Source organism: Chelonoidis abingdonii, chromosome 3 (genome assembly GCF_003597395.2).
Source record: "Chelonoidis abingdonii isolate Lonesome George chromosome 3, CheloAbing_2.0, whole genome shotgun sequence".
In the NCBI taxonomy this organism is placed as follows: domain Eukaryota; kingdom Metazoa; phylum Chordata; order Testudines; family Testudinidae; genus Chelonoidis; species Chelonoidis abingdonii.
The window spans coordinates 198,112,380-198,128,704 of NC_133771.1; the positions used below are offsets into that span (position 1 = coordinate 198,112,380).

At 39.5% G+C, this 16,325-nt stretch overlaps 1 protein-coding gene across 2 annotated transcripts in view; it reads right to left on the reverse strand.

Moving 5' to 3' along the window:
- Positions 1 to 1,339: 1,339 nt before the first annotated feature.
- The window catches only part of XPO1 (exportin 1), a 77,936-nt gene continuing 62,950 nt past the window's right edge, over positions 1,340 to 16,325 (reverse strand). For both annotated transcript variants that reach the window (XM_032790473.2, XM_075064438.1), the window contains 9 exons: positions 14,900 to 15,034; positions 13,969 to 14,152; positions 12,268 to 12,374; positions 11,625 to 11,819; positions 5,674 to 5,842; positions 3,765 to 3,899; positions 3,501 to 3,660; positions 3,321 to 3,417; positions 1,340 to 2,375 (listed from right to left, as the gene is read on the reverse strand). In XM_032790473.2, the coding sequence (XP_032646364.1) occupies positions 2,229 to 2,375; positions 3,321 to 3,417; positions 3,501 to 3,660; positions 3,765 to 3,899; positions 5,674 to 5,842; positions 11,625 to 11,819; positions 12,268 to 12,374; positions 13,969 to 14,152; positions 14,900 to 15,034 (1,329 nt within the window). In that variant the 3' untranslated portion in view covers positions 1,340 to 2,228. The remainder of the gene's footprint in view (positions 2,376 to 3,320; positions 3,418 to 3,500; positions 3,661 to 3,764; positions 3,900 to 5,673; positions 5,843 to 11,624; positions 11,820 to 12,267; positions 12,375 to 13,968; positions 14,153 to 14,899; positions 15,035 to 16,325) is intronic.

A 16,325-nucleotide genomic window follows, 5' to 3' on the forward strand; every position in this document is an offset into this window, starting at 1 on the left:
AAGGCACTTCTTACTCCATCTAGTTTCATGACCCTTCTTATTTCTGCTCTTTGTTGACCAGAAGAATGGGGCATTCATGTGATACAATCACTTTACAGAATACTTTCTGAATTCTCTCCATTTTAATAGATTGTATTTTGTCTATTTGATTTCTGCTGCACATAGGTCTTCAATGAGTTCGCTCTTAAATTACAACCGACTCAGAACAGAATATGTACAAGTAGTTCAACTTATCCATTTCAAATAAGCTTTACCTTTGATTCCTCTACATCATTACTTCTATTTAGAAACTGAAATATTTTATCTGCTTGTTGCAGCATATGCTCAATTAGTGGGTGACAAAATTACACGCATTATGGATATTAATGTAGCCCCTTCTCTGAAGAAATGTCCGCATAAAGGGGGAGTGCAATAGCTGCACTACAGCCACTATGGAGCTGAGAGTCTTACGGCGCAACCTAACAAAGTTATATCATGTTCCAGGACACAAGAGGTTTGAAAATCACTGAATACTGACTGATCTTGGTATTGCTCCCCTCCAGCATTAAAGGCTCAGGTTGACAGCATTTGTGCTGCCAAATGTTCTGCAGACAGGTATGGATCTGCCTTTATTTGTACTAGGCAAAGGAATCAAGCAAGCAGAGATGTGCTTAAGCACAACTGTGGGGAAAATGCCCACACCCACAAACATTTTGATTGAATATGTTCTACGTAGACACTTGCTGACTAATGAACTTTAATTTGATTTGAGAATAAATGAACAATATAAAAAAGTAACTACAGTATTCAAATTTTATATAAAAAAGGATCACACTAATCAACTAACCTCATTCCCTTTACAACTTTACATGAATGTTGTATTTTAGTATATTGTGACAGTCCTAAGACTGCAGACCAGAGGAATGCAAGCTGTTGCAAGAATCAAAACATCAATAGTTTGGACTGACATATATTCCTTTGTTAGATGGCAAAGGAGAAATGCTAGAGAGGGGAAGCTAGGATGTCAAATCAAAGTGTCAGTCTTTGGTCTCACTACTTTATATACCTTTGAAAGGCATAACTATTTTTCACCTATATTTGTAGTTTAGATATTGCTCAGACCTGCTGATGCTAGCCTAGTCACAAAATCAGGCATCTCATTTTGAATTTTTGAACTGAAAAACGTAAGTGTAAGCTCTTCTTGAAGAGCTCTTGCAGGTTAAAGTTTGTCATTGAAGTTACAGGAGCATTTATCTAGCCTGATATTCATCTACCTCTTATGGGATTCTTTTTTTCTATACAAACATCAATGTGATCACTGCATTTTTATCCAATAAAAGATAAGCCAAAAGAAGGAAAATAAATGTAAACCAATTTTATTTTGCTTTTAGGTAGTGTTCTTAAAGCACTACAGCATGGTAAACAATGTAAATTAGTATAAGTCATCTCAAAAGCCAGAGTTCTCTTTTTATGAGTTGTTAAAAAGATGCAGCCTATTCTAACAGGATAAATATTTTAACCATTTCACTTCGAGTTAATGAAGGCTCACAAATGAGCAACACTCCTCATTGAGGAAAACAAAAAGCTGTTGTCGACAAAGCGACAGCACACACACAAAAACAAAAGAACTGTGTAAAAATAACTAACTGTACTGTGTTCCCATACTCTTTTGAAGTTGCTTTACAGTGGGATGATATGCACATGATCTTGCTGCAAACTTGTCATATTACTTGCAAATACATGTAGCCTAGCCTTACCATTCAGTCCGAAAGCTGCTAACTGTTCAGGTAATGCAGCATTATACTCCTCTGCTTAACAATCAACTCAGTATGTTTTACTCATTATCTTTTCTTCTAGACTGCAGGGCAGGTTAGAAAGAAAATGATCCCCTCATTAAAAATTGGTACTCTCACAGGAAAAATGTGTAATTCTGAAATAGACTTAACAAGGTATGTTTTACCTCTCTTTTCCCCGTAGCCACAAAATGGGCATGAAGTATTTTCTTTTAAAATGCCTTAATTCTCAACTTCATGCAAATCTAAATAAAGATGACCAAAACAAAAGCTTAAACAATGGAAGGATATTTCACAGAAAATTTCTTATACAAAAAACACATAAGAAAAAGGGCCACTAGGTGACATTTTAATTTACAAATTGGCATCATTTTGGTCAATATCCAAGTGCTGTTTTCTTCTACCACAACAAAGCAGCTGTACAGAAAGAAAACTGCATAACTGGTTTTATGCATTTTAATCACACATTTCCTCAGGAATTTCATGTGGATTAAGGATGCCAGGTACAGACATCTGAAGCTTATGTTTCTCCTCCTGAGCCTGTCGAAGGGCTGTTTCTCTTTCTTCCAAGAATAAATCTGACGTGTCTTCACCTGCAAATTCCTACACAAATAAGTAGTTCAGTTAGTTCAGTGTAAGTGTTTTGAAATCCAAGAATAAAAAGTGAGAAGTTTCCAAAACCCAGACATTTTATATATAAATATGAAAAATCAATTTCACACTTAACGGTCAGAACCAAAACTTAAAAAAAAATAATTTTCTTATGCAACAGTTGTTGCCACTAAAATCTAAATCATTATAAGGAATGTAGTCACACCCTGCATGATATTTGCATTTTCACTAGCTGCTGCAGGTGTTTTGAGTGGTCAGTCTTTCGGGTCCCATTGAAATGTAGGCATTACAACATCAAAATGTTAGAATTACAATGTAGATTGAAGTTCTATTTAAGATACTTTACTGAAGGACATTCCTTCCTTTAGTTCTCTCTTGAATGCCAACTTTTATTTTTAATTTTATTTTATTTTTAAAGGAAATAAAATGGAATCCTGACTCTAGGGGATAAACAGAAGTTTAGGCTCCTGAGGACTGAAATGCTTAGGCTATCCCAAGTTACTGGGTTAAATATAGGGGAAGTTAGGCGAAATATAATAGCCTGTGATATACAGGAGGATCAGACTAGAAGATCTAATGGTCTCTTCTGGCCTTAAACTATGAAACTATTCCAAAACCAGGATTGCAATATGGCCTCTATTTAAAAATGGGCTTACTTCACATCTCCCAGTTTAGAAAGATTCACAGCTGCATAGAAATCCATAAGGTGCATCAATCCATTCTCTCAGTCTAAGTAGTCTAAGGCAACAGGCATTTCTCTGCACCCTTAATGAAGTAGCCAATAGTCAAGACTATGGCACTACAACTCAGATGGTGAATTATAAAAAACATGCTGACCTGTTGCATGGACTTTTCATAAGTGATGAATCAGCCTCTTCCATTTTGAACACCACATTCAACAGTTATTTAAAATTTACGCTAACATTCCAAACATACCTTAATTTGGACCAGGAAATCCCTAAGGTGTTCCTTGAAAGCAGGAATATCCTGATTTAAACTGAAGAGTCCTGTTACAAATAGTTTAACCTGTGCACTAAGAGTAAAAATACCAATTAGTACACGGGAAACACAAGAACCATGCTCAAAAAATTTTTTTAACTGCCACAGCACACTTACTCTTGCAGATGAGGAAATGCAGATTTAAGAAGATTAGCAACATACTCCTGAATAAACATTTGGTTGTTCAATGGATTTCCAGGGTTTAAAGGTGTACTTATTTTTCCTTCTTCTACTAAATTTAACATGTATGCAAGAATTGATGCATGCATTGTCAAACCTGCATATGTAAAACAGAAATGAAAGTACTTGTTACTCAAAATAAATTCCTTTATTGTTTAATGATTGCTGTACGGTTTCCCTCAACTTCAAGCACATTCTTACCAGCAGTATGTGAAGTGTCTGTTACAACAGAAAAAATATGCTGAAGAATGTCACAGAAATAAGTCTGATAAAAACTCTGAGCAGCAGCCTCTTCTTGCGCAACGTTTTGTAATAGAGTATAAAGTATCTGAAGACCTGAAAAAAAGCAAAAGGGTGAAAATGACCAAAATATTTTATATTGGCTTTCCTTTCCAGAAAAAATTGCATTTAATCAAGAAGTTCAGATTTGTGCAAATAGAAGTCTGACCTAGACAGAGCTATGTGAATCAATACTGAAAGATTTTCCATGAATTTCTTCAAGTAGCTACCATATTTTTGTGGATTTGTTATGATTACTAATTATCAGCACCTCAGGCCCTTACCAAACAAAAATCGTCCACTTAAGTGATACCTTTGCTGTGATAGCGTATATTTAATTGCAATAATCATATAAAAGCAGGTCAAGTAAAGCTGACTAGAAATTCCTAAAAAAAATTTTTGTTGGAATTTGCTGATATCTAAATGTTTTGCAGAAATGGTTAGATTTAGTCAAACTTCCAAAGAAATCCAGATTTCCTGCAGTCTCCCTGCCTGGCTTCTCCACAGTCCATCTGATGGTCTGCTGAGACCAGGCTTCTAGAGTCCACAGCTCTTGGGCAACCTGCCAGGCACTTTCCTGGAGTCAGGGACCCCCTGGCTTCTCGACTTCTGGGGCCAGACAGATTCCTGACTCTCCCTTGCTCCCAAGCTCCTCAGCAAACCACCAGGGGGGCTGTGGCCCAGCTGGCACTCTCAAGCTGCCCTTTAGTTCACCATAAGGTTGAAGAAGGCTGGAAACCTCAACTCCTGGAACTCTGAGCTGGCACTCCCTGGCTCCCTGTCAGTTCGACTACCAAGGACCTAGTTGCATCCAGGCTCCCCACATGGCAGGCTGCAGCGGAGCCAGGAACCTTGGAAGCCATGGCAGCTAAGACTGGAAATGACAGTTCTTGTCAGGTTCACTGCTGCCCTGAAAATTGACTAGACTCCTGTCATTTTCAATCCACAGCAGCCATGACTTTTCAGGGTCCCTGGTTCTGCTGCAGTGACCAGACAGACAGATGGGGTCCTCAGACAGCATATTTCATTTTGGAATCCCCACATTTTGCTCTTCCAAAACAAAACATTATATGAATTCAGTTCTGCAAATTTTTTCTAAGTTTTTGGCTTTTCGTTCCCATTTGGGATGATGATAAAATTTCTGAAAATTAAGTAGTTTTTGCAGAACTGAAATTTAGTTTCCCAGTCAGCTCTACTACCAACCACCATCATTAACATAACAAAAAATGGCAAACACCAAGCCCCCTCCATCACTACTGTTCGGCAACAATTTGGAGAACAATCCTATACTTAGATACTTATTTAAAAACAGATAACCTCATCAGACCTTGCCTCTATCTCTATACAACAGGCTGCATTGCCTAAAATGAGGGAGAAGTCTAAGGTCTGTTAGTCTTCCAGTGTATTTGAAGACACTCGGATGGCCTGCACCAGCATCTCCAGGCATCTCCCCCTCTCTGAGGAACTCCTTTCTAGTCCCAATATGGATGCCTCCTATTGGGGTTTCCTTCTTGTTGAAGGGTGGGGAGGTTTTGAGCTACAGGAAAGGAAGCCATCAAGGGGAGCAACAGCAACAGGTACCCTCTCCTGGCTGTAGGACACAACTTGCATTCAAATATTCTAGCTTTATACACTTGGACAGACAGCAGAAGCCTGTGAAAATAATGACTAATGGAAAATACTGATAAAATACAGCAAGACCACCTCCACAAATATATATTTCCTTAAGTTGATCTACATATCACATACTCCCTCAAAATATAAAATTCAGACCTATTAACTGGCTATATTCAAGTTTATAAGTTTAAAAATACAGATAAATTCTATTCACCTGTATCTGCAACATTTCTCATTGTGTGTTTGAAAGCCCAAATAATAGAATCCAAAACAAGTTTGAACTGTGCAGGTGGAATGGCCAGGAATGCTGGAAAGCAATGAGAATTTACTGCTTGGAGGAGCAAGAAAAAGTTTGTTCTATGTTCAGGATACTCTTCGAAGTCCTACAAAGAGAAATACATAATGAAGCAGCTATAGTACACACCACCAGCTATCATCATAACAAAAGTCTGACCTAGTAGCAGAATGAGCAGCAGCTTTCCAATCCAGGACAGCCTGTTTCCTTTTAAAAAATTATTATAAAAGGAAATATTAACAATTTCAGGACAGTATATGGACTCACTGCAACGCTTTGACTTAAAATCTGATTAACTCATCAGAACATAAGATTATCAAATTGAATCAGTCAAGCCAGAGTTCTTCTAGTTAACATGCAAGAACTCTGCAAGCCATTCACATACCACTTAAGCTGGGACACAACAGTAAAAGACAGGAGTCAGACACTTTGCAGCACAGAAAAGGGGTAGAAAAGATGCAGCAGAAGGGGAAAGAGTAGTTTCACAATATGCTTGCCTTACAGCACCAGGAGCCCACTGGAGTCCCACTGTACAACCACTACTATTTTGTGAGGTTACGTTTGGTGTAGCCACAAGACAGTTACTTTACATAACATGCTCCCTTCAAATCTGGTGGAAGCTACACTGTTCACTAGTATGCATGAAAACAAGGGGAAGGGTGCAGGAGGAAACCAGTGGTAAATGCCATTGGGAAGACCAGAGTAGAAAGGATCGGACCCTCTTCCAAGGTGCTCTGGATTCTGCGTGGATGGAACCTGATTACACTGATGCTCAGGCTCTACAGGGTTTGAAAACTGTACCCCTTCCCACACTTCCTCCCACAAGATAAATTCAGGGAAACTTTTTTCTTCTTCTTTTTGCTTATCAGGATAGCAAGGGTGGAAAAAAGGGGACAGCCATTTAGGCCTAATTGTTAACTCCAAACTACACAACCTTTTCCTGCATATTTAGAGAAGTATGAAAACCATAAAGGAGAATAAAAGGACTTTGGAACAGTTTGTAAGAACATGATAAACACAATTATAATTTTAAAAAAATTAGAGAAATGTTCAGGCAATATTCTAGAAACAGGTCTGAGGATAGCATGACTCCAAAGTATGTTTTTCCTCTTAGAAAAAAGCTCTCTAGCATTTATAAGCTACTAAATAAACAAGACTCCTAGGAGCAGGTTAACAATCTGTGGCTCATACAATGAATTACTGTATTTTCTCACAATGGGGTATCACTTTTCACAAAAAGATTCAAGGGCTAGTGCCATAAACAGAGAGCTAAGGGTTAATGTCTCTTTCACCTGTAAAGGGTTTAACAAACAGTGACCTGCAACACCTAATCAGAAAACCAATCATGTGACAAGATACTTTCAAATCTCAGTGGAAGGAAGTCTTTGTTTGCGTGTTCTCTTCTTTGTCTGTTGTTCTCTCTGGGATCTGAGAGTGACTGGACGTACTACAGGCTCTAATTTTCTATCATAGTAAGTGCAAGTAGAAAAGCTGTTTAGTCTTTTTAATTGGTTTTCTTTATTTGCAAATGTGTATCTGGCTGGTAGAGTTTTAATGTGTATTTGGCTGGAAGTATTTTAAATTGTATTTCTGAGGGAGGAGGCTTTTCTCCAGTTTCTATAAGCTGAAAGACCCTGTAATATTCCATCTTGAATTTACAATGATTATCTTTATTCTCCTTTCTTTTATTAAATGTTTTTTTCTTTAAGACCTGATTAAAATTTTCCCCTTGTTAAGCCAAACAAACTGAGTCTGTACTCACCAGGGAATTGGTGGGAAGAAGGGAGAAGGAGGAGTGGGGGAGGAAATGTGAATTTCCTCTGTGTTTTAGATTCACGGAGCTTGAATCTGTCTATCTCTCCAGGATAACCCAGAGAGGAAAAGCCTGGGGGCGGGGGGAGAAAAAACTTGATTTCTCTGTGTTGTGATTCAAGGAGTTTGAATCATGGTGCTCTCCTGGCGTACCCAGGGCAGGAAAGATCTGGGAGGAAGAAAGGAAGGGGAAGGGAAATGGTTTCTTCCCCTTTGTTGTGAGACTCAAGGAATTTGGGTCTTGGGGTCCCCAGGGAAGGTTTTGGGGAGACCAGAGTTTATCAGGCACACCAAGTCCTGACTGGTGGCAGCTTATCAGAGCTAAGCTGGTAATTAAGCTTAGAGAAATTCATGCTGGTACCCCATTTTTTGGACTCTAAGGTTCAGATTGGGGAAATATACCATGACGGCTAGTCATTACAAAATTATGACTGGAGTCTTATGCACCTGACAGCTGAAGGAAGAGCTGGGACAATATTCCAGTTCTATGAGTATCAAAACCTTAGTTACTTTTGACAAGAAGTTTTCATTAGTAACGTAAGTCTTGTCACAATCCACAAAGGTAACCTGATGTATGGCTCTGAAACAGCACCAACTCTGGTGTTGACATTCTGGGAATTATTTCTGGCCATTTCTTCCTTTGTATACTATCTTTCTAATAGTGCTTCTCACTCTGACACTTCAAATGTTATGAAATTATGTACATATCACTACAGGTTATACCATAAGGATTTAATCACACAACGTATTTTACCATATAACTACTCTAAGGATAAGTTGTTTTTCTTAGCTTCCAAAAATGGAGGACTAACAAGCAGTTCTTATTTAGAAGTCTCTGGAAGTTTAATGCCGTGGTTCCCAACTGTGATCTACAGGAACCTAAAATGTCACAAGGCTGACTCCTACTAGCTTCCTACTGTACAGACGCATAAGCTCTTAATTGCAGGTTCCCTTTCAAAGAGCCAGATCATTAATCAAAAATTTCAGTCTTGGGAGGCTAAAAGTGAGATGCGTAAATCCACATTATGTTAAAAAAAAAAAAGTAAGCTCATTAGGGACTTAAAATAAAATCAATACTTTCCCAATTTCTTTACCACATAAGCACTTGCTGCAATTGCTACAGGAATGTTAAATAATTTCAAAAAGGATGGATGGAGGTGGTCCACAAGACACTATTCAGATGTAGGTCAGATGAGAACCCCAATGTGTTGACATTTGGGGCTGGATTCACAAAAGCACTTATGCCCTTAAATCCCAGAATCAGGCCCCACTGATTCACAAAACCCCAGTTAATGGCCTCTGAACCCTGCAGGCACCTGAAATCATTTGGCACGTGAATTATTGCAGCAAATATTCCCTAAGTGTCTATGTTTCTGCCCCTGAGCATGTGTTGTATAGCCTCATGCTAGAAGTCTGGATGCCTAAGACTCAGAGAAATGCACAAACTGGGAGAAAGTAAGTGTTCCTCAACTTAGCTTCTCTCTGGGGCCCGATCCAATAAGCGTGCTCAGCCCTAATTTACTACATTGAATCCCTATAGGCGAGCTTGCATAAAAACAGCCAGTAGCTGGGAAAAGGAGACCCTCCCTCATAACTTTTAGCCCATTGGTACTCACCAGAGATGTGAGACACCACTGGTTCAAGTCACACTCTCCCCCCACTGACAGGGAGAAGGGATTTGAACAAGAATTGCCGCTTAAGTGAGTGATCTAGCCACTAGGCAATAAGGTATTCCGATATAGGGGCTTCTTTAGTCTCTCCTGATGACAGTGTTCCACTGTGGAGCAAGAGAACTGGTCCTAGGTCTCCCTTCCTCTCGAGTACTCTAATCACCAGGCTATAGACCAATGGTAGGCAACCTATGGCACTTGTGCCGAAGGCGGCACGCGAGCTGACTTTCAGTAGCACTCACACTGCCCAGATCCTGGCCACCAGTCCAGGGGACTCTGCATTTTAATTTAATTTTAGATGAAGCTTCTTAAACACTTCAAAAACTTTATTTACTTTACATACAACAATAGTTTAGTTATACATTATAGACTTATAGAAAGAGACCTTCTGAAAACTTTAAAAATGTATGACTGGCACGTGAAACCTTAAATTAGAGTGAATAAATGGAAACTCGGCGCAGCACTTCTGAAAGGTTTTGACCCCTGCAATTGAGGGAGGCACTCCCCCCGCTTACAAAAACAGCACAGGCACCTAACACCAAGAGAGGGTCTGCAGCTGAGAATCCCAAGAAGAGGGAGGTGCCTCACCACAGCCTGGACCCAGGCACCTATCTCCAACTGGGGTGAGGCTAAGTACATATCCCTCAGCTTAACACCTCCCACTAGCTACCTTAGGAGGCGCCTCCTGGCTTTTGTGAATCCCATTCTCAGGGGCCTCTCTCTCCCCATTCATTGAAAAGGGAGCGAAGCCACCTAACTCAGGCTTTGTGAATACCAGTGATTTTCTAGGCACCTAAAAGTGATGCATGAGGACACTCAGCATCATACCTAAGGGTAAGTCTATACAGCAATGTAAGCCTGGGCTTGAACCCAGGCTCTAGCCTAACTCCCCCCTTGCACTCACACATCAATAGTGCTAACCTAGGGCTTGAACCTAGGATCCCAGGACCTTGCAAGACTGGAGGGAGAACCTAGGGGCCAGGCCTATTACTTTCCTGTGTGCACATGGCCCTGGCTTTACTTGGCTCCCAGAAGTCCTCCAGACGTATCCCAGAGTTCCCAGCAGCAGAGTGGGAGCACTGCAAACAGCCAGCGGAATGGCTGCACCATTACTGCCTAGCTGAGCGTGTATCCTGTTCCTGCTCTTCTCTCAGTGGTGGCAGTTCTTACTCTGGCTCCTTCTCACTGCTGTGTGGAGCTTGCAGGGAGCAAAGGTGACAGGCAGGAGGCAGCTTCTGGCTGCCAGGATGTTGGGATTTAGCCCTCCCCTGGCCGTGTTGAGCCAGGAGCTTTGCTGCCACCCCTCCCTGCAGGACAGCCGCTTGGTCTGAGTCCGTTCTCTGTCCCTTGCTCCTGGTGCCCAGGCAGCATGCATTATGAAGGCAGTGACTGGGAGCCAGACAAAAAAAACTTTCCCCAGCCTTCCAGGGATCCATTATCCCTGTCTCCCAGAATGTGGCAGGGGCAGGAATAAGGAATCCCTGGGAGGGTGCTGGAGGACACTGCATCCCAATTCCTGTGGATGCACTTCATCACTCTACAGCGAGCAACAGCCAGGATGGGGTGCATGTGTGATTTTCCTCTGAAAGCTACATTTTCTCTTATTTCAAAATAAACTAACCAACCAAAAACACCTTAACTGAACATACCATTTTAAAAATTGTAAAGTTTCATTTTAATAGTTTGACAGTCATGGAGACTGATGTCCTAATTATCGTTAGAACAGGTGCACACGGGCATTTTCCTGCCGTTGTGACTCAACCTAGAGCTGGAGACTAGATAGCAATTCAGTATAAAGCCTTCTGAGACTGCAGTCATTCTATTGAGATAGCCACCAAAGGAGCTTATTATGTAGTTCATGTACTCGTGTGCTCCTTATGGGCACATGAATCTCATCAATAGCACCACCACAGTTGGGAAACATGGTGGGAAGTAGCATTTTCCCATAATGCACCACACTCCCAGTGCTAGAATTTTGACACAAGGTGGTGGGTGTGCTAGGCACTACAGGATAGGGTCTGTTGCTGCAACATGGGCGCCAGAGCCCTAGGTTCAAGCACAGGTCAGAAAATTCAGGGTTAAAATGCAATGTAGATGCTGAAGCCCAGGGTTCCCTGACACTGGTCAGCTGACGCAAGTCCCACCAACCCTAGGTTTACATTGCTGTAGAGACATATCCTAAGTTTCTCTGTGAATATAGTCCTTGGCTCGTATACTTGGGGAAATGCTATAATATCACAGTCATATCTGTATAATTAGTAGCAATAGCCAACTCCCTAGTAGGTTTTGTGGAATGTCTGATTCTCTGCTTGGGATATCTTATTTGGTTGGTTTTATGTGATATATTAGGAGACTGTAGGTACCCAAACACAAAAGATTACCACTTACCTTATTGATCATATTTAATGTGCATTCAAAAACAGCATCAAATATCTGAGGTATTTCAGCAGTAATGTGTCCCCCCAATTTATTTACAATGATAGCCATTGTACTGAGTACTTCAGGTTCTCTAGCAGCTGGAACATTTCTCTGGTAATCAATGAGAACTGCATCCAACAAAGGAGGAACAAAGTTTTCAGCTACCTGGTAAAGAAAGCAGAACATTGTTAGATATCTAAAAGATTGTCTACAATAATTGCATAATTAATGCTTTGTAGCAGAGTATGAGTTATTTTAGATACCTACAAATAAATTATGTCCTAAATGCATTTTTAAAAGGAACTTGCCAAATATGTACATGCATATTATTTTTCCTGTAACCAGTAGTGACCCCTTTAGAATTATTTCTACCCTAGTAATCATTGATCATGTAGATCCATTTATTAAATCTATTAAATCCTCTCGGCTATAGCTCATACAATTGTTGCAATATCACTTCATTATGTAAATCTTACTCAGATCTCCTGAAAATGAGTTGCTATGACAAAAGCAGCGAGTCTTAATTATATTTTTGTTCTGCTGTAAAGATTGTAGATTTCTCCCAGAGTGCCTTATTTATGACTATTGCTAGTTACTTAAAAAATCCACTTACCATCTGAGGATCGTTGGACCTGCTCACCCAACCAGAAATTAGTTTTAGAGTTTCCCTTTTTACTGTCCTCATACTTCTAATCAGAGGTTGTTTTGTAACCATTTCACCTGAAAAGTTTTAAATTTTATTACAACTCAATTAAAAGGGTTTGTTGATATTTGAATATACAAAACTGACTTTTTACACAGAGGTTTTATGCCAAGTTGTTGTCAATCCTACACTTCATTTAGCAGCTCACGCTCTTTGTACATGCCTATCCTATGCACCAAGTAGTCTCTCATTGGGAAAATATTACATCAGTTCTAATCTCCCTTCCTTTACACTCAATGCCCCAAGTATTTTGGTCTCCTTCCTTCTGCCTTGTCTATGGCATATGATGTCACAAGTGCAAGTCAAAGGGATTATGACCATGCAATATAACTGTTAATCTGCTACAGTATACTACCAAAGGCAGGCAGACATGCTCAAAACAGCCTCCAGCTGTGATTTTATTACATTATACATTCCAACCTATACATACTATGAAACACTCTGTCTAGGAGCAGATGTACATGATTGGCCAGTTAGTTGCCCTCTCCCTGTATCATCTGTCCAGAGCTTGCAGGACCTCCACGATATCTACAATTAATTAGAGTAGGTCTTGCTTTACAGTCCTACAGACATTTGTCAGAACCATGTTAAGTCCTGAGACAGGTGTGATCCAAAACTATGGGATTACCCAGTAGTTGCAAATCCAGCACTGCACCGCTACAGATAGAGCTTCAAGAAGTACCTAGCAATAACTTTTGAACTTCATAACTACACATTTCTTGGCAAGAACTGCTGGCCTTTAGAGCTGCACAGAAGCAAAGATACCACTCTCTGGTATTGAAGGCTTCACAGAGATCAATTGTACAGAAACTCTATAAACATCAAGTACTACAACTCTACTCACTATTCATCTGTGCAAGTTCTACCTGTATTATGTAATGATTATATACAATCCCAAATACCAGCATATGGATAGCACTGATTGGTACAGCAGAGATGGAAAAGCCTTTAATTGCTCTATTAGAACGTCCTATGGCGCACCAAGGGGACAGCAAGACCTGTTCCCAGACTACCATAACCAACCTCCCCAACCCACCTCCATTGAGAGAAAGCACCTTATATGTAATCTTTGTATTTTTTGTTTGACAGAAACGCTATGCAACTGTTAATTTCTTTCCAGCAATAACTTTTGATTTATAAATCTAGGCCCTGAATTTCAGTACAGATCATCTATTCAGAAGAAAAAGGGTCTTACGTAGCAGCAAAATATTAGCTTAACACATTAGCACTTTTCAAATAGGATAACTGAAGAATGAAAAGGGAATTCTTGGCTCTGATTTAAAGAAACTACAATAAGCCACATTTTCAAGTGTGCGTTTTATTACAAAATATGGGATGAGTTTTCACTTCCACAGAAAAATATTTACTGTGTTTTACAACCCCACAATTTTTCTTATTCATAGTTTAACAGTACCATCTCTTTTCCCATCAAGAGATGACAGAAGTTTATCTGAATATAAAGGTCAATAAATCTCTTATTAATATGAAAGGCCAATATATAGTTAAGTAAGCTATTTCCCACAATAAGCACTTGGTTATTTATTGATTAAAAGATAGTAAGAGTAGATGGTATTATTTCCATTTTGTTAGAAATAACATGGAAATTCTTACCATTAGCCTGAATAGCTGCAGAAATATTTTCACTTAGGCACTTGTACACATTCAGCATATCTAAATAAATTCTTCCAAGCTGTATCACAAAGGGGTGTCCGACTGCTTTACATGCTCTTACATTTGTTTTCAGAATGCTACCCAGCTGTTTAACTGTTTCAGGATCCTTTAGAATATCAACATTCTATTGAAGAATAGTAATTAAGTTAGTCTCATTAACTGAACAAAACTGAGCTTCTGGTAATTTTTTATGAAATAAAAATTCAGTCAGTCATTTCAAACATTTACCCTATCAATGTGTTAAGACTATTTCACTGCAGGAGACAGCCCCTATACTGCTGCTGTGGCTCATGGCACTTAGTGATGGCAAGAGCAACAATGGGATGAAATTGGGATTACTTCAATATTGCTTTTTTGGAGAAGTATCATGAACATGAGGAGCACTACAAGTATAACCTCAAAAGAAGGAAGAATATAAGGACAGGGGAATGGGAGCAGAGACACATGACAAGGTAAAAAAAGTGAGAAGAAACAATGGTCCAATGGCAGAATAAGAGGTAGAGAACAAAGTTTGTTCTTGTCACAGCAGGGATCTGCATAAGAAAAACAGGTCTCTTACTTCCCTTCACAAAAAGGAGGATTGCTCTTTAGTGCTTAGCTATTAGCAGTGGCTGGAGGAGAAGACAACCCTCCTACCTGGAGTAGTGTTACAATAAAAACCACTTCCTTTTTGTTTCCCTCTCCCATTTTCACAATATTTTAACTATCATGCCAATTATCCTACTACCCAATATTTGGCCAGGTACCTCCAGAATTAGTCCATGCAATGCCAGATCAAGCACAAAATTAAACCTTATTAAAATATCCTGCTGAATGTTTGTATCTCTTAACATAAAATACTTAGAAGTTAACATTTCCATGGTGCTCTTACTTTTGTTGCCTGTTGAATTATGCTGTCCCACACTTGATTAGGGAGCAACATGTATTTTTCTATCAGATGCTCCTGTACAGTTTGGTCAGTCTGTGCTCCAATCATGTATCCAACAGCTTCATAGAATGTATGCACCTGATTTGAACCAGAAACAAGTGAGATAGGAAGGAAAGTTTTCAGAGTTAAGACCTAATGTTAAAACACTTCTTTATGCAGCCATTCCTATATCTCTAGTGGTGCATACATAATTTTTAAAAGTTGTTCACAAAGAGTTGAAGCAGAAAGTATGTTTTAACTGAGAATATTCCCAACACTCACTTTACACCAAATATCAAAATTGACTATTTTTGGATGTTTGCTGGACTCCATTAAAACTCTTTCAAACTTCAGATTCTTTCATCAGGTTTGTTTGCAGGTTCCCAGTTTTTTTTTTTAAACAACAAGGTTTACATCAAACTGGGGTATCAAGTGTACAGCAGGGAGGAAGGCCTGTTTTAACAAATCCTGTGAGGTCCATCAAAGTAAGGTAACTGTCCTACTGACTCAGTAATAGTGTACAGTGATACAGTGTAGTGTACTGTAGGGAAAAATGGAGAGGGAATGGGGAAACAAATACTGAAATTGTGACACATTTAAAAACCATTTAGAAAGAACACTTAACATGGGTAAAAGTATTTTATTCAGTCCTTCACCATGCACCCCATTTACCTCCCTCCTCTCTTTCCATATCCCCACTCCTTTGTACCGCCTTCATCTTCCTTTCACATTTTATCAGTCTGTCTTCGGCATCCTTATTCTGCATCCCTCCCAGAGCCATACATTGCAAGACTAGGGAGCGCAGATGCATGCCACCTAATTCCTTTTTCGTACATGCCTCCCTCCAATTTCTTTTAGGGTACATTTGGAGGGTGATTTTTTTAATCACTTACAATGGGAAGCTAATTATATCTGTCAACCATGGAGTGGCTATCACCGCTCCCTAAACTAGATCTTCCCCAGATGCTAAGCCATTTTACCCACAGAGAAAGTTGCAAGAATCACTGCCACAACATATACAGTAAGTTTGTGTTTGTCTCTAGTTTTATCAAACTATGGTTCCCATTTGACATACTATGTACTCTTTGTTTTACGTGTATTCTTGAACATTTCAGTAGTTGCATGCTGTTGGTGGGATACTACTCTACGCCATGTTAAAACCATTAAATAAAAACAATTAGGTGGGAAACGTTAAAATGTTTATCCCAAAAATTATTCAAACAGAACTTAAGTCTTGTTAAAGAAATAAATGGGAACCCATTAAACCCACTTAATCTCCTGGAGAGGAAGAAGAACGAAGTCTGCTGAAGGATGTTAATTAAACCCCCACACAATGACATAAGCATTCTTCTAGTGCCACGGGATTATGCCCTACCAGCAAGACTAGGAA